The 24,915-nt window shown below is 41.0% G+C and overlaps 1 protein-coding gene across 4 annotated transcripts in view; it reads left to right on the top strand.

Moving 5' to 3' along the window:
- The first annotated feature begins 1,127 nt into the window (after positions 1 to 1,127).
- TRIM34 (tripartite motif containing 34) overlaps positions 1,128 to 24,915 on the top strand; it is a 38,460-nt gene continuing 14,672 nt past the window's right edge. Inside the window, exons 1-8 of one of the 4 annotated variants that reach the window (XM_040461383.1) lie at positions 1,128 to 1,406; positions 8,010 to 8,491; positions 9,094 to 9,189; positions 9,999 to 10,229; positions 16,254 to 16,276; positions 17,737 to 17,837; positions 18,143 to 18,169; positions 18,681 to 21,301. In XM_040461383.1, coding sequence (XP_040317317.1) covers positions 8,072 to 8,491; positions 9,094 to 9,189; positions 9,999 to 10,229; positions 16,254 to 16,276; positions 17,737 to 17,837; positions 18,143 to 18,169; positions 18,681 to 19,246 — 1,464 coding nt within the window. In that variant the 5' untranslated portion in view covers positions 1,128 to 1,406; positions 8,010 to 8,071 and the 3' untranslated portion in view covers positions 19,247 to 21,301. Of the gene's footprint in view, positions 1,407 to 8,001; positions 8,492 to 9,093; positions 9,190 to 9,998; positions 10,230 to 16,253; positions 16,277 to 17,736; positions 17,838 to 18,142; positions 18,170 to 18,680; positions 21,302 to 24,915 lie in introns of those variants that run through there. The other 3 variants (XM_040461380.1, XM_040461381.1, XM_040461384.1) reach the window with 3 other exon arrangements.

Raw genomic sequence — 24,915 nt, 5'->3', positions numbered from 1 at the left:
CAGATAACTCCCCATCTCTCTCCCTGCCTGTGGAAATGAGTCTTGATGACGTGACGCTTGTTCACATCTTGTGGCCTTTCTTCTGCTTACCTAGAGCTCCAAGTAGTGTCCCATGAAACTATTTGGAGATTCCCAAACACACCAAACTTGCTCCTCCTTCCATCCAAGGTGGGGATGGGTTAAATAGGTGATGGAGATTAAGGAGTGCACTTGTTGGGATGAGCACTGGGTGATGTATGGTATTGTTGAGTCACTATATTGTACACCTGAAACTAATATTACACTGTATGTTAACTAACTGGAATTAAAATAAAAATTAAAAAATAAAAAAAATAATGAAACAGAAAACAATTTTCTTTTGAAATCAATGTTGTTGGGGTATGTGTTATGGGTATAACATACACCCTTTTAGAGTATGCAATTTGAGGGGCGCCTGGGTGGCTCAGTCGCTTAAGCTTCCGACTTCGGCTCAGGTCACGATCTCACGGCTTGTGAGTTCCAGCCCCGCGTTGGACTCTGTGCTGACAGCTCAGAGCCTGGAGCCTCTTCGGATTCTTTCTCTCTCTCTCTCTGCCCCTCCCCCACTCACACTCTGTCTCTCAAAAGTAAATAAACATTAAAAAAATATATAGAGTATGCAGTTTGATTAGTTTTGACAAAGTTTTACACCTGTGTGACTACTACACAAATAGACTTCAGAGAATTTCTAATACTCCAAAAAGCTCTTCTGGTCCTTTGTAGCCAACTCTTCCAGAACCCTCCATCCCTCGTCTGCCCAAGTCCCATCTATTTCCTAGGAGGTGGTGGTGTGCTCTTTGGGGGCAAATGGAACATGGTACCTAAAGGGATAATTCAAATTGGAAGGCCAAACTGAGGGCCTTTGCACATCCATGAAAGGGGTAGGAGACCCTTGGTTCCTAGCTGGCCCAGGAAGCAGAGAGGGTTAAAACAGACTCTCAGCCTCACACTGTAGACATTTTGGACTGGATGTTTCTTTGCTGTGGGAGCTGTCTTGTGCGTTGCAGAGTGGTTAGCAGTGCCTCTGGCCTCTACCCACTAGATGGCAGTAGCATCCCCCAGTTATGACAGCCAAATTTGTCCTCTGAGTTGGTTAAATGTCCCTTAGGGCAAACCCTCCCTCCCCCACTACAGAACCACTGAGGCAAAACATTTCATACCCAGTGGCCCTACGGGACTGTAGCCCGTTGGGCCCAGAAGCTCCTTCCCCTTCCTTCTTCCTGCCAGCCCTGAGGTTTCACTTTCACTTCCCAGCCGGCTGGTCAGGAGCTGCTACATGCAGGCCCAGCGCCTGTTCCCTGTTCAGTCAGTAAATGCTGACCACGCCCGCCCTGGCTTTGCTTCGCCACTAAAATCAGGAGTCAAGACTTCTCCGCTGGGGCCTCAAGGTGCGTGGGGAGGTTGGGGGGAGGGGCAGAGGGTGGGAGACACCAGAAGGAAGGTGCTACGCAAAGGTGTGTGAGTTCAGTATGTGGCTCAGACTTGCTCTGAAAGGAAGAAAAGCCAGTCTTCAGGCTTCCTGCTCTGAGCGCAGACAGACTGAAGCCAAGATTCTGGAGACGGACGGCCTGGAGAGAAAGGAGTTCTCAAGAGGCGGAGGGCATTGTTTCTTTCCTGGAGGGGCCCTTCTTTCTCTGGGCTGTGTCCATCCTCACTCGTCCCTTTCCTATTCTATAATTTTAATTGTCTACCTTGCTGAGGAGAATTGGAATCCTCTTCTCCTCTGCCTACCACTACCTCCTTGAAGAAAAGCTGGCAAAAGAGGTCCCTGTTTTCCAAACGTATAGAAACCCAAGCTCCTAGAGTGAGTGGGGCAGGAGACAGAATGGAGTTTTGGGGACATGGCTGGGATAATATTGAAGAGGAGGATTCTCTCACTCCCTTACGGAGAACCAGCTGCGGGGTGGTCTGTGGCCTTCCTGAGTCTCAGCTGTTGGCCTGCCACCTGCCTCTGTGGCCCCCTTTTATCCCGTGTCCTTGGAAGTTCAGTCTCAGGAGTCTCCTGGCGCTTCCCTGAAGAGCGTACACTTCCTTCCAGTAGTCCACTGACCCCACATCCTTACCTGCCCGAGAGCTCTTTCTTCCTCATTCTTCTCTGAAGACACACCTTTGCATGCTTACCTCAATTCTCACTATTGTTCTTTGCTCAGAGCTAATTAATAGGAGCTGATTATTGCTCAGAAGGAGCCCAGAGATCCAATGGTCTTGCTAAGAAATTTGCTCCATGACTGATGGTGACTGTGTCCCACCTTGAGCTCACCTGTGAGCAATTTGCACACTGATGGATTTGTTACATACCTTCTGACACACCCATTCTGTCCTGTATTCCCACTTTTCAGGAGTCATGGTTATGGTCTTCCTGGGAGTCTATGCTTTGCTCCTGAAATGGGTCCATTTTTGCCCAGACATTGATTGTCTCCCCAGGGTCCAAAACAAGGCTCAATCCATAGGATGAAATGGATTTATTTATTTATTCACTTAAACAGTTAATTCATAGGAACCAAAGCTGCTGTTGTAAAAAAAAAAAGTGCAATGAATATGCATTCAACTTGCAGTAAATGTTAAATACATATAAGAACTTACAGTCTGGTTGGGGAGAGATTGTAAACAAACAGATAACTGATATGTACACAAGAAGGTGACTAATATTACCGGGGAACAGTTTTTAAGTGTTGAATGTAGTGACATGGTAAAGGCCTTGCAAATTTAAGTAGTTTTCATGAAGGCTTCATTGTGAGGAGATATTTGAGTAGAATCTTAAGAATGTGAGGGTTTTAAAGGCTTTAGCATGGGTTTCTTCCTGGGATTGAAAGGAGGCCAGTGTGGGCTGGGGTGGAGTATGCAGGGGGAAGAGAAGGAGGTGGCTTTGGGAAAGAGTAGGACAGTAGGAGGAGGTGTCTAATGTGGCCTTACCTAGAGCATAATGATGACCAGCTGATATTGGACAACATGCATTTGAATAGACAGGACTGGTGTCTGCTTTGAAGGGCACTCTGGTCCATGACATAAGAACAGCCATGGCAGCACACTGAAGAAGGGCAATCAATGATAGTTTCAGGGAGAGCGATTTTCCAGAATTCAGGCAGGAGACACAGGTGGCTCTTTCCAGGATGGTGGCAGTGGAAATGATTGGAACTAACTTGAAGAAAACACTCTTAGCAACTTTTTTTTAAAATTTTTGTTAATGTTCATTTTATTTTTGAGAGAGAGAAAGAGAGAGAGCGTGAGCAAGGGAAGGGCAGAGAGAGAGGGACACACAGAATCCAAAGCAGGTTCCAGGCTCTGAGCTGTCAGAACAGAGCCCCACGCAGGGCTTGAACTCATGAACCGTGATACCATGATCTGAGCTGAAGCTGGACACTTAACCAACTGAGCCACCCAGGCGCCCCACTCTTAGCAACTTCTGATGAACTAATGAGGCCAGAAGCAATTTTATAAAAAAGTGGCCCTATGCTACAAAATGACTTTTTAAAAATATGATTTTTCAAAAACATATTTACCAGAGAGCTAGAGCTCTTGAAGAGAGGGTCATGAATAGTGTGGATTGGTGGCATATTTAGTTCTGGATTCTAAGGAGTTCCTGAAGTAGGAACTCTGAATACAGAGGAATGGGGAGAGGGGATTGCATTATTTCTGAGTTGCCCAGGTCTCTCCATGTCAAAAACAGGTTCTGCTTTGCCTACTGGCAGTTTCTGGCCTAGGAAACCAAGGGAAGTGTCTAGGATGCTGTCTGGAAACTTTAAGGAACATCTTTCCCTGCACTCCACTTCTTGGAGATATTTTATTTTACTATACAACCTGCAAAGAGGTGCAGAGTTGCATTATCAGAGTCCAGATGTTAGAAGAATCAAGTGTAGGATACGATCATCTGACACTTGTGGCAGTCAGCTGACCTGGGACTTCCATCAGGCAGATACTACTTGTACTCCCTTCCTATCTCCCTGATTGCTGCTGGGCTCTCGGATCACTCTTGGACATTGGAGAGGTCCCTGCCTATGCATGGGGGTTTTCCTCCTTCTGTGGCCAGTGTGGTGGCAACTGCTTTGATATCAACTTCTTATAGCCCCACTGCAAAAAGAAGGTTTATAGCCCCATGGTAGAATGCATGGTCCACACCCCTGTAGACTCTAGGTATTTCTCAGCATTGATTGGATACTGTGAAAGATAGCAGAGAACCCCACTCCTATTAGCCCCACTTTTGGCTAATAGCTTCAGTTGTAAACAGGGGTGGACATTATGTTGTGTAAACCTCTGGTCTTGCCAGTCATTAGAGCCTTGATCTGACCATTGTCACTGGAGCTAGGAGCTAAAAGCATATGGTCTTTGGACAATTTTCAGTATCTGTACCATTGGCTAGATTACATTGGTCAGCCCACAGTTAGCTTTCTGTTTCACTTTATGGATGATTGGAGAAGTGAGTATATTTCTAGACTTAAATTTATCGCCACACAGCTTTCATTATGCCCTTATTCTCTCTTTTTAGAGCAAAGGGAAGATTATAGTTTGTTACAAACCTCGTCATCAAACCTTTCCAAATTATTTTCCGAAGGCTGTTGTAACAAATTATGGCTGGAATAATTTATTCTTTCACAGTTCAGGAGGCCAGAAGTCCAAAATCAAGGTGTTGGCAGAGTTGGTTTCTTCTGTAGGTATTGAGGGAGAACTTCTTTTACGTCTGTCACCTAGCTTCTGGTGGTTTCCAGCAATCCTTGGCATTCTTTGCCTTGTTGCTGCATTGCTCTGGTCTCTGCCACCATTGTCAAATGGCTGCCCTCCCTGTGTGTGGTGTGCCCTCTTTTATTAAAGGATGCTGGGCATTGGATTTAGAACCCACCCTATTTAGTATTACCTCATCTTAATTTGATTACATCTGCAGAGGCCTATTTCCCAAACAAGATTACATTCACACCAGTGACATCAGCGTGGGGGATACAATTCAATCTATGAGAACAAGTATCATGACAAAAATATCTACTGAGATCTTCCTTTTTCTTTTTCTTTTCTTTTCTTTCTTTCTTTCTCTCTTTCTTTCTTTCTTTCTTTCTTTCTTTCTTTCTTTCTTTCTTTCTTTCTTTTTTGCCTCATAGTTCCTTGTCTAGGATGATGAGTCCAGGTTCTAAGAATCAGCAACATCCCCATGCCACCACTCTGTGATATGCCTTCTGACCGACAACCAGCAATAGTTTTTGGCTTGGTTTGCCATTCCCACTCATGTGACTTGGCAGGACATAAAGCAGTCAGGTTCACTTAGCTTAGCTGGGGCATACAGCACAGGAGACACAGCATATCAGCATGGCTGCCTCAGGTGAGCTCTCAGTGAGGGTCTGTACAGTGCTGCAGGTGGTACCGTATCCCCTTCATCAGGTCATTTGTAAGATCTGGTGGATATGTTTGAAACTAACATAGTGTAGGTAAGTCTTGGTCCAATAAGCTGATTGCCTTGTATGAGCCTTGAGCATAGCTTCCAGGCCCCAACCAGCACAAATTTCATTACAAGAGTCACAACCCACTTGTGGAAGCTGAGGTCTGTGCTTACTGAAAATAAGTGAAAAATAAAACAAAACAAAGTGCTAGGAGAAGGTAATGCCAATGTCCTTTTTATGAGAAGAAAGGACTTAAGCCTGACGATGACCCTTTGTTCCCATACATTCAACCCAACCCCAGTCCTGTCCCTTTTATCTTACCTTTTCTCTCATCCTCATCTGCTTCTCTATTTCCTCTAGCAGCCTTTCCTCACTGATCCCTGATCTTTGGAAATAAGCTGTCTCTTTTACATCATTTAGGAAGTCACATTTTTGGTCCCTGCAGGCATAGTAATGCCAAAAGCCTAGAAACCCTCTGCACACCAGCCATACAGGCATTTTATTTTATTTTTAGTTTTTATTACAATTTTTTTTAATGTTTATTCATTTTTGAGAGACAGAAAGAGACAGAGCACGAGCTGGGGGAGGGAAAGAGAAAGAGAGACACGGAATCTGAAGGAGGCTCCATGCTCTGAGCTGACAGTACAGAGCCCAATGTGGGGCTTGAACCCATGAACTGTGAGATCATGACCTGAGCCGAAGTTGGATGCTTAACTGACTGAGCCACCCAGGCATCCCTATTTTTTTTTTTTTTTTTGGCTTACTTGTTTATTTTGAGAGAGGACCATGAGCAGGAGAAGGACAGGGAGAGAGAGAGAGAGAGAGGGAGGGAGAAGGAATCCCAAGCATGCTTCATGCTGTCAGTGCAGAGCATGATGCAGGGCTCAATCTCATGAACCTTGAGGTCATGAATTGAGCTGAAATCATGAATCAGACATGCAACTGACTGAGCCACTCAGGCCCCAAACCATATAAGCATTTAAAAAATTTTTTAAGTTTATTTGTTTATTTTGAAAGAGACAGTGCAAACAGGGGAGGGGCGGAGAGGGAGGGAGACAGGATCCGAAGTGGGCTCTGTGCTGACAGCAGAGAGCCTGACGTGGGACTCAAACTCACAAACCATGAGATCCTGACCTGAGTTGAAGCCAGACGCTTAACTGACAGAGCCACCCAGGTGCCCCATAGGCATTTAAAAAGCTATAGAAGATGTATCTTCCATCAACAAGGCATTCATATAGGTGACTTCTTCTCTCTAAAATATATTTTTCCTCTTTCTCATTCCATATCCCTTCTCACACCTTTTAGGTCAACCTTTGCTTATTTAAAGGGAGATATCTTTGATATTCTCCTATTTGGGAAATTATTAGTTCCCCCAAAACATGCCCCTCTGGGTGGTAGTGTTTATCATACTTTCCAGACCTCTGAAAGAGATCCTGAGGAATTGTATTCACCCCAAATCAACTTACTGGGTGAAATGATCTTCATAAGCTACTTCATTCAATTTACACATTTCAATAAAGAAAGTACTCTGATTTCTCAAGGACTTTGGTATAAAGAATAAATAGGCCATGTGATTTACAAATTGTAACTGGTTCTAAAATTCTTAGTTGTAAAACGTCTTCTCTGTCATAGCCCTTGCAGTTTCTGTAAGTGTCTCTGGGAGTGAATATGAGGGAATGGAGGGGTTCCGAATGGGACAGGTACATTTGGAGGTAAGCACTTATGTTGAAACCATATCTGTGGTCCCAAAGTTTACCCATTGGAGAACAGAGAATCAATGAAACAAAAAGACAAAGTGCTGATAAAAAAAAAAAAAAAAAAGAGGGGCGCCTGGGTGGCGCAGTCGGTTAAGCGTCCGACTTCAGCCAGGTCACGATCTCGCGGTCCGTGAGTTCGAGCCCCGCGTCGGGCTCTGGGCTGATGGCTCAGAGCCTGGAGCCTGTTTCCGATTCTGTGTCTCCCTCTCTCTCTGCCCCTCCCCCGTTCATGCTCTGTCTCTCTCTGTCCCACAAATAAATAAACGTTGAAAAAAAATTAAAAAAAAATCTTCAAATTTATTTTAAAAAAAAAAAGAAAGAAAAAGAAAAGTTTTAATCATCTATGGAGAAATGAGGAGGGTCTGTATGTATTGATCAAAGGTTACGTTCCTGTGTTCTAGGCACTAGGGATACGGCAGTGAACAAAAACAGTGTTGGATCTATGTGCAGATGATGTTTTCGGAGTAGGATATTTAAGGAAAAGATATTATATATTATATAGTGATAATAAGAAAAAGATGGCAAATGTACAACAGATAATATATTGGTAATTATTCTGTAGATAAAGTAATCATATTAGGTCCTTCTGATGAGATGACATTTAAAGAGGGCGTTGAATGAAGTATTAAGAGGAAGTCATGCAAAAATCAAGGGGAGGTCAGTTCCAGGCTGAAAGGAGAACAAATGCAGAAGCCTGAAGCATTAGCAGCTTACCCAGGCTACTGAATTTCATTTCTGTTTTATTTTTCCCCTCTTCTTTTTTGTCCTTTAATATTTTAGTCTTGGCCGATCCCTAATATCTGCACAATTAGAATCTTTGCTATTCATGCCATTCTTACCTCATCCCCTTTCAATCTGCTCAGCCATCCAGGAGTCTTTTAAGCAAGAAGAGCCTCGGGAGTAAGGACAGGAAGAAGCCAGGGGACACGTACTATGGCTTTAAAAATCCTGAACATACAAGACGAGGTGTTCTGTCCCATCTGCCTGGAGCTTTTGACAGAATCCCTGAGCCTAGACTGTGGCCACAGCTTCTGTCAAGCTTGCATCACTGCAAACACCAAGGAGGCAGAGATCAGACTAGAAGGGGAAAACAGCTGTCCTGTATGTGGTGTCAGATACTCCCTTGAAAACCTATGGCCTAATCAGCATCTGGCTAACATAGTGGAGAAAATCAGAAAGGTCCAGTTGAGCCCAGAGGAGGAGCTGAAGAGAGACCTCTGTGTGCGCCATAAAGAGAAACTCCTGCTCTTCTGTAAGGAAGATAGGAAGATCATTTGTTGGCTTTGCGAGCGGTCTCAGGAGCACCATGGTCACCACACATTCCTCGTGGAGGAAGTAGTCCAGGAATGTCAGGTAGGCCCCAGGACGGAGGGAGAGAGGTAGAAGATGGGACTTGGGAAATGTCATCCCTCGGTCCTTCTTTACTCACCTTGGCACCCTGTAATCTCTTTCCACGTGTATCTCTTACACTGTGCTCAGCTTCCACTGCTTGAAGGACATTTCTGTATATTCCTTACACTTACATAAAGAATAAGCCTAGACTCCAGAGCCTAGGCCCTTGGCCACGAGTGGGAGGTTTTCCTTTTTGCCCTTTTGTTATATGGATGGGGAATTCCTTTCGCAAGCTTGGCTCTCATTTCCCCCCTCAGCAGGATGGTTGCTATTTAACACCGTGGATTGGATGTAGAAAGAGTGCCAGTAAGTATAGGATTTTTCCTGCCGCAGCACAGTCGATCTCTTACGAAAAGAGAGTATTAGGCTACTTGTGGTGAGGAATGGTGACTTCTGTCGCCCAGGAACAAAGGATGTATTCTCCTTAGCTTTTCTCCCATATCCTAGATTCTAATCACAATTTCTGTAACCTGGTCTCTTCTGAGATCAGCCTGATTTCTTCCCCATTTATTCTTTGCTGAGAAAACTCATAGGTTGACTTTGATGTGACTTTTTCCTCATAGGAGAAGCTCCAGGCTGCTCTGGAGAGGTTGAAGACAGAGCAGCAGAAAGTTGAGAAGCTAGAAGCTGACATCAGAGAAGAGAGAAGTTCCTGGAAGGTATGAGGAGACTCTTTCTGAGAGGTTTTGGACAAAAGAATCTTGGCAGGACCTTCAGTTCAAATCACAAGGAAGACCCTTCCTCTTTGTTCCCTGTCACAGAATGCATCCAGAAGCCATTTAATTAGTTTTCCTTTTTGTCCTGTCTCTGTTGCAGTTGAGGGCTGGAGAGTGGATATGTTACAAGTACACACAGGTATTTGGAATTGAGCACAAAGACAGACTGTTTGGCAAGGAAGGGTGGAAAATTCTGTCTTCAATTCCTCTTTTCCAATGAGGCTCCAACACTTCCAGTGGAAGACACTAGGCAAAGGACCAAGATTTTCCCCCAGGTTCAAACGTGGGAACATGGTAATGCAGGGAGGTGTGAGTGTTCAGTACAGCTGTCTCCAACATAAACCTCATTTAGTGTTTTTGTTTTTGTTTTTTAAGTAGGCTGCATGCTCGGCACGAAGCCCGATTTGGGCCTTGAACTCACAGCCCTGAGATCAAGATCTGAACTTAGATCAAGAGTTGGACACTTAACCCAGTGAGCCGCCCGGGCGCTCCTAAATGTAAAAACTCACTTGGGTTTTGCATTTCATCCCAGGGTTGGCCTAGATAAGACAGTCTGAGGCCTGTCTTGGTATGTACTGAAAGGAAAATAGCAGGAAAAATACCCAGCTTTCTCAAAATTTGCCCCTGTGCCCTTATTCTCCTATCGGTTAGAACTCAATGAAAAATATTTCTTTTACTGGCTTCTAATCCCTTCCACGGTAGGCTTTCAGGCTAATAGACTCTTTACCTCTCTTGTGTGTCCAACCTTGCAGTACCAGATACAGACTGAGAGACAAAGGATAAGAACAGAATTTAATCAGCTTAGAAGCATCCTGGACAGTGAAGAGCAGAGAGAACTGCAAAAATTGGAAGAAGAGGAGAAGAGAATACTGGATAACTTGGCTGAGGCTGAGGATGATCTGGCTCAGCAGAACCAACTGGTGAAAGAACTTATCTCAGATCTGGAGCATCGCAGTGAATGGCCAACAGTGGACCTGCTGCAGGTAAGAAGAATCCCTCGGTCTGGAATTCTTCAAACATAGTCTAAGTTACCTTCTTTTCTGTGTCCTTGGGCTCTAATCCTGGTATTGACACTAAAAGGTTCCTTTGGTCTTCTGGAGCCCTTCTCCATTGGAGATATATATATCATGGGCAGTTGAATATAAGCATTCCAGGGGAGTGTCCTACTTTATTATTTTATGAAGTAAGGGAATACATTTGACCTTGGAGAGAAGATCTATGGTATCCAGTGATATTCTCTAGGCTCCTATTATCTTTGATCTAGTGTTGGACATTTGTCTAGTTCTTTTCATTCATCTTAGCCACAGGCAAATACATGTATTTTCAGCTTTAAGAAATATATCCTTTTTGGGGCGCCTGGGTGGCGCAGTCGGTTAAGCGTCCGACTTCAGCCAGGTCACGATCTCGCGCTCCGTGAGCTCGAGCCCCGCGTCAGGCTCGGGGCTGATGGCTCAGAGCCTGGAGCCTGTTTCCGATTCTGTGTCTCCCTCTCTCTCTGCCCCTCCCCCGTTCATGCTCTGTCTCTCTCTGTCCCAAAAATAAATAAAAAAAAAAAGTTGAAAAAAAAAAAAGAAATATATCCTTTTTTTAATTAAAAAGTGTATATTTATTATCACAAACTTCTCTTGTTAGATTTTTTTTTAACACAAAGAGATAGAATACTGAGCCTTTTCTTGTGAGGATCGGCACATATATGCATAGAAAGTGTTACACTTGAGTCGTGTGAATCTCTGTGCATGTGTGAATGTGTCTGTGCCAGGAAAGGTTGCTGGTGTCAGGAAAGCATGCTGGTGCAAATCTTTATTATTTTTTTAATTAAAAAAAATTTTTTTAATGTTTATTTTTGAGACAGAGAAAGAGACAGTGTGAGCAGGAGAGGGGCAGAGAGAGAGGGAGACACAGACTCTGAGGCAGGCTCCAGGTTCTGAGCTATCAGCCAGAGTCCATCACATGGCTGAACTTAAGAGCGGTGAGATCATGACCTGAGCTGAAGTGGGACACTTAACCGACTGAGCCACCCAGGCACACCACTTTTTTTTTAAATTAAAAAAAGTGTATTTATTTATTTTGAGAAAGACTGAGAAAGCACAAGTGGGGGAGGGGCAGAGAGAGAGGAGAGAGAATCCTAAGCAGGCCCTGTGCTGTCAGCTCAAAGCCCGACATGGTGCATGAAACCACTGGAGATCATGATCTGAGCCGAAATCAAGAGTCTGATGCTTAACAGACTGAGCCACCCAGGCACCCCCTACTATATATCTACAGACTTGAGGGAACAATTTGAACTAATGTTAAAATTTAGACAGGTTTTTTTTTTTTTTTAAGCATTAATAGTCTGACTATGGTCCTGAGCATGAAGTATGATGGTCATTCAGGGAATTACAGACTTTTCATATTTTTGCTTGACTTCCTGTATATCTTCTTGCCTTTCTTTGCTGGATTTCCAAACACTTCTTTTGTTTTATTCTTGATATCAAGCAGAAGGATAGTTGACTTTCATGTGTTGGCTGGTTTCCTTTGTCTCTGATGCTTGCATCATACCTTTTTTTTTTTTGTATCAGAATCACCTAGAGTGCTATAAATAAAAGTAAAAATAATAATAATAATAAAAATAAAACAAAATAAAAAAACCTTAGCTCCTCAGGCCCATTGTAGTAAGATAGCTTTTGCATTTTTTTACCAGGTTCTCTAAGTGATTATGATACCAAACAAATTTTGGTAAAAACTGCAATAGGTCTTTTTAATAAGTTGGGCTGGGAAAATAGAATATCCACATGCAAAAAAATGAAGTTAAACTCTTACTTCACACCATATACAAAAATTAACTCAAAGCAGATCAAAAATCTAAATGTAAGGGCACAAATTATAAGACTCTTAGAAGAAAACATAGGTATAAATCTTTGTGACTTTTTACTAGGCAATAGCTTCACAGATATGGCACCCAGAATAGAAACAGCCAAAGATAAAATAAATTGTAGTTCATCAAAATTAAAAACTGTTGTGTTTTAAAGGACACCATGTAGAAAGTGAAAAAACATCCCACAGAGGGGGGAGAAAATATTCTCAAATCATGGATCTGATAAGGCCTAGTATTCATGATGTATAAAAAACCTCTAACAGCTCAATAATCAAAAGACAACCCAATTTAAACATGGATAAAGGGCTTGAATAGATATTTTTCCAAAAAAGATATATAAATAGTAAGCACATGAAAAGATGATTGATTTCATTAGCCATCAAGGAAATGTAAACTCAAAACCACAATGATAATACCACACACACACACACACACACACACAAAAACAAAGAATGGACATTACCAAGGATTGACAAAGATGTGGAGAAATTGGAACTTTTATACATTGCTAGTGAAGATGTAAAATAGCGAAGCTACTTTTGGAAAACTGCTTGTCAGTTCCTCAAAAGGTTAAAGATAGTTACCGTAGGGCTCAGCAATTCCATTCCTAGGTACACACCTATGAAATGAAAACCTATGTCCACAACTAAACGTGTATACAGAAGTTCATGGCAGCACTGTTCGTAGTAGCTCAAAAGTGGAAACAACCCAATTGTCCATTAAGCGAAGAATGCACAAGCAAAATGTGTTATATCCAAACAATGGAATTATTTGGCTCTAAAAAGAAATTAAGCACTAGCGGATGCTACAACATGGATGTACCTTGAAAACATAAGTGAAAGAAGGCAGACACAAAAGTTCCCTATTGTAGGATTCTGTTTATATAAAGTCTGTAGTTGACAAATCCAAAGACATAAAAATTAGATTACTGGTTGTCAGGGGGCTCTGGAGAGGAGGCAATTATGAAATGGTTGCTAGTGAGTGTCCAGTTTCATTTGGCAATAATGACATTGTTCTGGAATTAAATAGTGGTGATGGTAAATATACATTATAAATGTACTAAACCCTACTAAATTGTGCACTATAAAAGATGAATTTTATGGTATTTTAATTACATCTGAGTAAAACCAAAAACTATGTAGGCTTATTTATTCCTTTCCCTTGTTTATAATTCATCCACAAGCTCTTCACAACTCTTTCAATTTCCAACTTCACACAACCATTGTGTTTATGTTACTTGTCCAGGCATTTGTTTCACTTAAGCTAGCTTAAGTTGTATCTGTTTACTTGTAATAAAAACAATACTCAGTAGATAAACATTATAAATTTTGTGGGATTAACATCCCATATTTAGATAAAATCTTCAAAGAATGACAAATGGGCCAACCAAGGAACTTACTCTTTTACTAGATTAGGGAATTTGGATGTTCTTTTCCAAAATGTTAAGATATATACTATTGATTGTGGTGCTGTCCCCTCATAACCTGTCTACTGAAAGTTCTTATAACAGCTCTTTTTATCCAGATCTTCATTGTTGTTCTTTGGACATCATATGTCTATTGTTTGTTAGAGGGGCTGTGGTTTGCATGAGGGCTACATTCAATACTGACTGGGAAGAATGAGCTAACAGAGACATGCTGTATTTGAAAATGTATGAAAAATTAGATGAGATTTTAGGTTCTTTCCCTTAGGAAAGGAGGTACTTCTTAATGTTTTTGTCATAGTTATTATATTGGCTCATTTTCGTTTTAGAAATTTTGTAGAATTACACATGTATGAATGATGATAGGCAATTAAATGATGGAGTGAAGATGGCACTTATTATTTTATCTGCTTAGTATCCTTTCCCCTTTTTCTCATAACAACACCTGGGATTTTTTTTCTGATGACACGCCAATGTGTCTATTTTTGTACATCTACTTGTTTGGGACTGAGAAAATCAACATTATCAAGGATGGATGGGTTAATCTTACCTAAATTAGTTTATCTAATTCCTATATTCCCACAAACCATGCAGTTGAGCATATGACCCAATTTTGGTCAGTGGCTTGGAGCATCAGAATGTATTGTCACAGTGAAGAAAGTTGTCCTTTTGCATGGGAATTATATCACTGAAACGAATGTAAACCAGGAGATTTTAAAGTTGCTATCAATTACAGTCTGAGAATAAAGTCAACAGACAGAGAAGAAAGAGAATTATGAGACATAGAAAGACTAGATACATGATAGTATTTGAGCTTCAAGATCCATCTGTGACTGAAATAGTACCTCTCTGGCCACATCTTTTTTTTGGGGGCGTGAGGTGGGGTGAGGAGTTTAAGGCAATGCTAGTTGGCTTCTTTGTCATGTACGACCAAACTGTACTAACACAGAGAAGCAAAACTATTCCTCTGATTTCGTTGTAAACCCAGCTGGTGGCATTTAAAGGTAAGGCCAAATATATTGGTATATATTGTTGAAAACAAATAAATCCATAGTGGTGATGATGTGGAAATGCAAATTAGTTGAAAGAAGTTAAGGATGTGGAATGGACTGGCTTGGTAGGGTGTTTTAGTGTTTGGGACAGGGACTCAATGAATATTGGTACCGTATTTGACAAATGGATATAAGAGAGAAAACAATTAGTTGGTGAATAGTAGGTTATATTTTAGATACTTTGAGATTCTAGTACCTGTTTCTTCTTCATTGTGTGATGTATTATCCTGTATACATGATTATAGACAATAGGCCATGATCAGATTATGTAAAGTTTGGGATCAGTGACACCTGCATGTGAGCTGAAATTTAAGAAGTGGAAGAGGTTACCAATAAGCAGTGTATGGAACAGAGTTTTGCTATATATGAACTATGTATTCTGCAGATAGAGCTAGTTTTACTTCTTTCCAACATAAATGCTTTTTTTTGTTTGTTTTTATTGGCTAATTGCCTTGACTAGAACCTCTAGTACCATAGTGTTATGGGCTTTTTTTTTTTTTTTTTTTTTTTGCTGTTTAAAAAAAAAAATTTTTTTTTGAGAGACAGAGTGGGGGAGGGGCAGAGAGAGAGAATCCCGTGCTGTCAGCATAGAGCCTGATGTGGGGCTCAATGCCATCAACCGTGAGAGCCTGACTTGAGCTGGTCAAGATCAGCTGACTGAACCACTCAGGAGTCCCTCTAGTACCACTTTAAATAGAAGTAGTAAGAGTAGACATTCTTGCGCCTAATTTCAGGGAAAAAGCATTTAGTTCTTCATTAATTTTGAGTTTTTCATAGACTCCCTTTGTCAGGCTGAGGAAGTTCCCCCACTATTTCTAGTGGGCTGTTACTATTTTTTTTTTTTTCATGAAGGGATATTGAATTTTGTCAAACTTTTTTTTCCTTGTGTCTATTCATGTGGCTTTTACTTTTATTCTATTAATATAATGAATTACTTTAATTGTTTTTCTTATGTGAAATCAACTTTGCATTTCTGGGATAAGTCCTACTTGGCCATGGTATATAGATAATTTTCCATATTTTGCTGGATTCAGTTTTTTAGTATTTTGGTGAAGTTTACATCTATACTCATAAGAAATGCTGGCCTGTAGTTCACTTTAATTCTGATGTTTGTCTCATTTTAGTATCATAGTAGTACTGGCTTCATAGAATGAGTTGGGAATTGTTCCCTTTTTTTCTATTTTTTGGAAGAATTTGTGAAGTATTTTTTTTTATTATTTCTTCTTTAAACCTTTATTAGAATTCACCACTGGACCCATCTGGGCCTGACTTCTTTGTAGGAAGTTCTTGATTTCCAATCTAACCACTACATGTGTTAGGTCTATTCAGATTTTCTATTTCTTCTTGAATCAGTATTGGCAGTTTCTGTGTTTTTAGGAATTTGCCCATTTCATCTAGATTATATGAGTTGTTGGCATATAATTGTTCATAGCCTTTATATTCTTATTCATTTTTGCAAAAGTCAGTAGTGATGTCTTCCCTTTTATTCCTGATTTTAATAATTTCTCTTCTCTTTTTTCATGGTATGTCTGTATAAAATCTGTCAAATTTGTTGATATTTTTAAATAGTTCACTTTTGATTTCCCTGATTTTCTCTAGTGTTTTTCTATTTTTTTCTTTCATTAATCCTGCGTTACTCTTTATACTCCTTGACTCATGTTTTCTCTCTTCTCCCTAGGACATGAGTGGAATCATGAAATGGTGCGTATGGGTGACCAGGAGTTGTACTTTTGTGTTCTGAAGAAAGGTTTGTAGCCATAAGAGTGATCTGATGGTCAATCAGAATGAAAAATCTTCCAAATCAGGGAAATTTGGATGTAGTATTTTTTAAATTGCTGGTCATAGACAAGGATTTAAGTGTTCCTTATCTATTGAAAATAGACGAGATTCTATGCTAGTGAATTCAGTGGCTGGAGGTCACAGAGGTAGGGCCAGTAAGGGTAATAAGGATCAGGGATTTCACTATTAGAGTCCTGTGACTTCACTTTGTCCTTGCTCTTCTTCCTGTACTCCACAGGTGCTTGTCCTATCACATGGAGGGCTTCATCAAGTCCTAAAATAGGTTATAAGGGAAGTTCCTTTATAGTTACTTTGCTTACATGGGAACATAAAAGATTAGGTCATTTGGGGAGCCTGGGTGGCTCAATTGGTTAAGCGTCCAACTTTGGCTCAGGTCATGATCTCACGGTTTGTGGTTTGAGCCCCACATTGGGCTCTGTGCTGACAGCTCAGAGCCTGGAGCCTGCTTCGGATTCTGTCTCTGTCTCTCTCTGCCCCTCCTCTGCCCATGTTCTGTCTGTCTCTCTCTCAAAAATAAATAAACATTAAAAAAATTTTTTAAATAAAACATTAGGTCATTTTACAAGGTTCTCTTTATATTTCCAAAAACAAACATGAGCCCCAGCGTTAGTGACTTTGACCTTACGGATATAATTAATTTTTTCCTGTTCACACACATTAGAAGCTTCTATGGGAAAGTGTATTTCTTGTGGCTTACGTTGCCAACCCACCTGACAGCATTAAATTCCTTACAAACACATGAAATACTAACCTTTGTAGTTTGGTGGTCATACTTCTCCTTTACCAAGGGTTTTAAACTTTTTCAGAACACCGGAAATCTCCAATGTTATTTGTGGGTCATACCACTGGGGTTCAGGCTTTGGACTAAGGCACAAGTTCACAGCCTCTCAAAAAGAGACCTATGGATCTCACATCATAGATAGGATCCTCAGCCTCACTACTGATCTATCTGCCTGGGAGCACACATCTATGAACTCTCCATGAAAGACCCACTGTGATGAATTTCCGACATATTGCATACCTTTTTTAGAGGTAGCTAAGGGTTTTTCTATACATTATTTCATCAAATTTTCTATTATGTCCACGAGGTATCAAGAAAAGGGTTAATTATTCCATTTTTAGAAGAAGAAACTGTTTCTTTGAGATGAAAACCTTCCCAAGGTCACACAGATGGCAAATGGGAAGGGAGACATGAGCACATTGCTTCTGGCTCCAGCATCAGGATTCTCCCTTCCCCCCCTCAGGCTTCTGAGGGAGGAGGGATCAAGTGCATCAGTGGCATGGAAGGAGAGAGGAAGGCAGCTGTGTTGTTAGGATACAAGGAAAGAGATACAGGAACAACATTTTTTTGTCATGCCTAGGAGTGAGATCTGGACACTAAGGAAGCCAAAAACTGTTTCAAGAAGACTGAAGAGTTCCTTCCATGCTCCAGATCTGAGGGCAATGCTGCGCATACATAGAGGTGAGGAGAGCCAGGACAGGAGGGCGGGTATGGGAGCCCTGTGGTTTCAGGGACTTAACTGGGGAGCTGGTATAGTTTCAAAGAGAGGATAGAAAGGAGGAGGGTTTTCAGAGAAGGAGGAATATTGCTTTAGGAGATGTGGTTATATCTAAGGGGGAGTAGCTAGGTGTCCATTTCATCATCTCAATTACCAGTTTATGGTCTACCAGGGCTCCCGTCTGCTGGCCCTTCTTTGGAGAAGAGATAGGTATTGGTGCTTAATCATTTGCTTCTAATCAACATCATTGAATCTTTTATCATTTCAGAGCTAACACATGTCCAGTGCTACTGGGGTAAGAAGTTACTGGTTCTTCAAATCCCTGGGTTCTGATCCCCTTTCAGAAATTTGTGATTTCAGGGCACCTGGGTGGCTCAGTCAGTTAAGCGTCCCAACTCTTAATCTCAGCTCAGGTCTTGATCTCAGGGTCGTGAGTTCAAGTCCCATGTTGGGCTCTGTGCTGGGTGTGAAGCTTACTTTAAAGAATTTTTTTGTGATTTCAGAGATCTCATGATCTTAGCCCCATGTGTTTATATATATTATATATGTGTATAATATATATAATATTATATATTTCTCTCTATATATTTAGTATAATATATATAATATTATCTCTCTCTCTCTCTCTCTCTCTCTCTATATATATATATATATATGTATATATATATAAATACATTTTTCCACTGTTTTGCCCCCTTTCCCAACCCATAATACAAGCTCTACCTGGTCTCTTCCCATGGTCCCTCTTCACTAGATAAACCTATCTTATATATCTTACCTGATCTTATAATTTTTTTTCCCTACAGTGGACATCACACTGAATCCAATCAACCTAAATTTAAACCTTGTCCTTTCAGAAGATCAGAGACAAGTAATGCCTATGCCAATTTGGCCTGTTAAATCTTATAATTATGGTATCTTGGGCTCCCAAAACTTCTCTTCAGGGAAACATTACTGGGAAATAGATGTGTCCAAGAAGACTGCTTGGATCCTAGGAGTATACTGTAGAACATGTTTCCGTAATATAAAATATGCTGTTAGACAAGGTACAGATTATCAAAATGTCTTCTCCAGATACAAACCTCAATTTGGCTACTGGGTTATTGGGCTACAGAATAAATTTGAGTATAAAGCCTTTGAGGAGTCTTACACATCTGATCCCAAGGTCTTGACTCTTTCCATGGCTGTTCCTCCCTGTCATGTTGGGGTTTTCCTAGACTATGAAGCAGGCATTGTCTCATTTTTCAATGTCACAAACCATGGATCACTCATCTACAAATTTTCTAAATGTTGCTTTTCTCAGACTGCTTATCCATATTTTAATCCTTTGAACTGTCCAGGCCCCATCACCCTGTGCCCACCGAGCTCCTGAACCTTCTTAGTCTCTCATCCTCTTCTGTGTGGCACCTCTTGTCCTGGGCTCATCTACACCTGAGCTTACCCGCTTCCATCCTTTCTCCTTTTATTTTAGAATGTCTTTGTGCATGCTTTTCTGCATGTATGTAAAATGAATGTGCACTTTTTACCTTTTTGTTTCTCATTTAATTCAACTACCTTTATGGTTTTGTTATTGTTGTACTTTAGTAGTTGTTCTGTGGTTTAAGCCTATGTCAGTACCTTGATATTTTTTTTCACAGATTATTGAGGCTCTGTTCATTGTTTTCATATTGGATAATTTGTGTTAATCTACTTTGAAGTTCACTTAGTCTTTCTTTTGTGATCCTGGATTTCTCTTAAGCCAGTCCTACATTATTTTTTGAGTGATTGTGGCTCTTAGTTTTAGAATCTCAAGTAACAAAACTATTTTTATTTGTCTTTTGACATTTCCTATTTGCTCATTAGTATAACCATATTTTCTTTCATAACCTTAACCTTAGATTTGAGGACTGCTGTTAAGTCCTTGTCTTTTTTTGTTGTAAATCCTTGTAAATATGATATCTGGATTATCTTGGTGTTGATCTCTATTGATTGCTTTTGCTCTTGAGTATGGACCATGTTTTCTATTTTCTTTGTATGTTAAACAATTTTAACATGTACCTAAAATTCCCCCAGGGGAATTGTGAATGGGATGTAAAGACTCTGGATTCAGTTAATTTTTCTGAAGAATATTTTTTTCTTCAGGTAGTTAACTTGGTTGAACTCAAATCCTAAATTCTCCCCTGCATTTTGCAGCAGGTGAAATCTCTAGTCAGTTCTTGTAGCTCTATTTGGGCTACTTGGTATCTGTCTCAAACAAGTGTAGTTCTGATTGTTGCTGAGTGTACGTACAGTTTGGGATTTCCTTCTCTGGATCTCTCTTTCACAGACATTCTTTTGCCATTTTTCAGCTGCAGGTACATCCTCAAATTATTCTTCTTGCTCTTCAAGTTAATAAGTCTGTATGTTGCTGAGTTTTAATGTCCTACTTACTACTAATTGAGGTTTGCTTTCAAATAAAAACCCACAAAACCAGGAAACTCCTCCAGTAGTATTCCCTTTTTCCCATGGTCGATTACACTGTAGATTCTAGTGTTTTGTCACTCTCTAGTGCCTTCATGTTTTTTGTTTTGTTCTTACAATTGTTCAAGTTTCATAATGTTGACGTATAGGTAACGGGTACTGTTTTTTTAGAATAATACCTCTGTGGAAACAGAACAAGTTTTGTTTGTCCTGGGTATCCTAAGCTATAAGTTCAATTGTTGAATTTTAGTATTTTTTTTCTTTTTTATACAAACTTCTAGATTTTGTTCAAAGTGGTTATACCATTTTGCATTCCCACATATTTCAGAAAGGGAATAATGGGATGGAGTAGGATGGTTAATGAAGACATAGTAGGAATAGATGTGTTTTTAGTTATATCTGGTTAAAACTGGATGGGACTGGAGAGCTCAGAGTCTCACTGTGTGATGAGTGCAGCATAGTGGTATTGATTGCAGTGTTCACAAGAAATGAGCTTCCTCACCCAAGGACCTCTTCTCTACCCAGTACTTCTTCCTTTGCCAATCCTTGCGCAGATCCAACATCCATGGTTTTACTCCTCTTCATCTGAATCTCTGAAATGACCCCACATCCATGGTCAGTATCTTGGGACATTCTTAGGAAACATTAGCTTTGCAGCTGAGAGAAATCAGTGGGGAAGTCAGGTCCTGTCAAGATACCTGAAAACTTGGGCAAGCAGAACATCTGAATTTACTATGCTTCTCTCACCAAACATATTTTCTCACCAGAGCGGAGTACGTGTCTATGTTGCACATTCCAGCTTATTATCTTCTGAGTTACCGGGAAAAAGAAATCTTTCTTAGGGCTCTGTATTTCCCCTCCAGTCATTACATCTCCTGCTTGCAGAGGAATCTAATGAAATATCTCCCCCTTTGGCCCGTGGATTTTTAATACTTTTTGCATTTGAGAAAATCTTAGGGTAAATAAAGCAAAACTTAACGTGGTTAAAGTATATCGGTGGAAACAGATAAAACACCAATCCACATAAACCGTAGGAAGAAAAGAGGAAATGTGAAAAATTGATTAAAATTTGTCAAATGTGGAAACAAACCCAGAGCCCATCAATGGATGAATGGATAAAAAAGATGTGAGATATATGCAATGGAATACTACTCAGCCATAAAAAAAGAATGCAATCTTGACATTCAACAACACAGATGGGCCTTGAGGGTGTAATGCTAAGTGAATTTAGACAGAGAAAGACAAATACCATATGTTTTCACTTATATGTGTAATCTAAAAAACAAAACAAGAAAATAAAACAAAATTCATAGATACAGAGATCAGATTGGTGGTTGCTAGAGATGGGGGTTTGGAGGTGGGCAAAATGGATGAAGGGGATCAAGAGGTAAAGACTTCCACTTATAAAATAACTCATGTAACATACAGTCTGATGACTATAGCAAATAATACTGTGTTGCAAATTTGAAAGTTGCTACAAAAGTAAATCTTAAACGTTCTCATCACAGGAAAGAAAACATTTTCTTGATTCCCTATGGTGATAGATAGGAACTTGATTTATTGTGGTGAACATTTCACAATGTGTACAAATGTTGAAACATTATGTTGTACACCTAAACTAATATAATGTATGTCAATTATACTTCAATAAGAAATGATCAAAGGGGAATCCAATATATGTTATTGATACCAGAAGAGTAACTGAATTCTATGATGTGGCAGCAACTGTGTTCAGAGCAAGAAGAGTGTATAGAAGCATGATTTATCATCAAAATGTTCCATTCAATTAAAAATGTTTTTAAAATTATATATCTGTGTATCTATCTATTTATCATTCTTTATATGAAATGACTTCTAATAGATCTGAGGCAATAAGCAACAAAATAGGGAAAGTCCCTGCCTAACTTCATGAAACTTGAAGTTGGGGGTGGCCACTGATATTGCCACTGATAATATCAGTAACACAGTAGGTTTCCTGCTGCATTTCTCTCTGTTGCTTTGCACTTCTGCATATTAAATTAAATTTTTTTAATGTTTATTTTTTTTTTTTATAGAGAAACAGAGCACAAGCCGGGGAGGGGCAGAGAGAGAGAGAGAGAGAGAGAGGGAGACACAGAATCCAAAGCAGGCTCCAGGTTTTGAGCTGTCAGCATAGAGCCTGATGCGAGGCTCAAAGTCACAGACCATGAGATCATGGCCCAAGCTGAAGTCTGATGCTTAACCGACTGAGCCACCCGAGCTCCCCTAATTTTTTAATGTTTATTTTTGAGAGACAGAGAGAGACAGAGCACAAGCAGGGCAGGGGCAGAGAGAGAGAGGGAGACACAGAATCCGAAGCGGGCTCCAGGCTCCGAGCTGTCAGCACGGAGTCCAATGCCTGGCTCAAACCCATTAACCTTGAAATCAGCACTCACCTGACTGATCCACCCAGGCACCCTGCATATTCATTTTCTAACTCAAGGTATAGTGGCTGAGTCCTCACCTCCAGGAGTAACCTTGTTTCAGCAAGGACTGCCAGAGAGAAATTCAAGCAAAGGAAGCCCTAGATAAAGAACTTATGGCATCTCTGTGGGCCATGGCCCAGGTCTCTGGACCAGTTGTGCACTGAGTGCAACAGAAGAGAGAGAGAGGCCTGGTTTTGCTCAGGAATGCAAAAGATGCTATGAGGAAGACAGTAGGGTAAAGTCAGAAAGTTCTTTGAAGCTTAACAAATTAATGCTTGTCAGTATTAATCATGTAGGATTTCTTCAGTGCTCTCCACATAAATTCCTAACACCCTGTCCCCGGGTCTGGGAACCTTAATGGTGTGACAGTCAGTCCCTCTACAGCTCCTTTGGTGTTTTCTAGTCCTACAAGTTTTCCAAATTCAAACTCCGAGATCTCCAGCAGCTCACACACACAAAATTACTAACTTTGCTCGTCCTTCTCCTTGGGTCATTGCTGCCACCCAGAAACTGAGCTCACCTGGGAGATCAGCCAGAACACATAGGAAGGATTTCCATAAGGGGCATCTTGACGACTGTGAATAAAACAAAATGAGATGCTTGTTTGGTGTTAAATAATATGAAAGGACATCAGAAGAAGGGGCATGTTAACAATATCCTAAGACCCATGAGAAAAGAGAGAGTAGGAAAGCTTCTTTATTTTAACTACCTTTCCTCCTGTGAATGACAGCTACATTCCAGACTGACTCATTCAGACTGAAGATCCCATCAAAACTTTTTTTTTTTTTTTTTTTTTTTACAGTGACTTCCTCTTATCTGACCAGGTCTTTTGGGATTAAAGTTGACTTTTTAAACATTATCAGGGGCACCTGATGGCTCAGTCAGCTAAGCGTCTGACTTCAGCTCAGGTCATGATCTCATTGTTCCTGGGTTCGAGCCTTCTGTCTGCCTCTGCCTCTGTGCTGACAGTTCAGAGCCTGGAGCCTGCTTCACATTCTGTGTCTCTCTCTCTGCCCCTCCTCCGCTTGCACTCTGTCTCTCTCTCCTTTAAAAATAAACAAACAAAAAAAAAATGTTAAACATTATCACCCTTACAACACCCTCCTTGTACAGTTGGCTCTCCTACATCACTGTTTGGCATGCATTCTTTGAAACTGCACAGCTCCCCTGTTTTGTTATCATTGTCATTATCACACTTCACCAATGCCACTTGACATAGAATTTTAGAATTGTTAGTCAGGGTTCTCCAGAGAAACCGAACCAATATGAAGGAGATTTACTATGAGGAATTGGCTCACATGATTATTTGGGGCTGAGAAGTTCCAGGATCTGGTGGCTGCGAAGTGGAGACCTAGGAAAGCTGGTGGTGTAATTCAGTCGGAGACCAAAGGCTTGAGAACTGGGGTGGGTAATGGTGTAAATTCCAGTCCAAGGACAGGAGAGGACCTGTATCCCGGCTCAAGCAGGCAGGCAGGAAATAAAAGGGATGAATCCCTTTTTCTTCTCAGGCCCCGCAACAAATTCAATGATGCCCAACAACACTGGTGAAGACAACCTGAGTCGACAGATTTGAATGATAATCTCATCTAGAAACAACCACTTCCCAGACAGACCCAGAAATGTTTAATCTGGGCACCTCGGGGCCAGTCAAGTTGACACATGACATTAACCTTCACGATTATTTTCCTGCTTCGTTTTTATTATGCTAGGATTTTAGAGATTATATGCTGAAAAGTATTAGATGCGTTGCCCAACGTGACACTTGAAACAGCTCCATCTTCCCAGCCTCCGTAGAAAAAGCGTCATTTTTGGTCGTCTGGAATCCAAAATCTGAAGGTCAGCTTCGCTGTGCTACCACTCTGTGACAGCCCCTGACTGACCACCTGAGTGAGGTAATGCCAGATTTGCACAGTCCTGCCCTCTCACACGCCGATGAGGACACACACCGGTCAGATTCACAGACCCCAGCGGGGGGATGCGGAACTGTAGACAGCCTGCCCATGTGGCCGCCCCAGGCCAGCCTCAAGTGCGGGTCCTCCTTGTGGGAAAGGAGGAATTGTATTCCCTCCCCTTGACAGCTCATTTGTAGCGGAAAAAGACAAGGCGGGTGTGTGCGAAGTTACACTGCTCGGGTAAGCCTCCTTCTCCAAAGGCCGCC

Source organism: Herpailurus yagouaroundi, unplaced genomic scaffold (assembly GCF_014898765.1).
Source record: "Herpailurus yagouaroundi ecotype Mexico unplaced genomic scaffold, PumYag 255, whole genome shotgun sequence".
NCBI classification, from domain to species: domain Eukaryota; kingdom Metazoa; phylum Chordata; class Mammalia; order Carnivora; family Felidae; genus Herpailurus; species Herpailurus yagouaroundi.
This window is presented reverse-complemented; position numbering and strand designations above follow the sequence as displayed.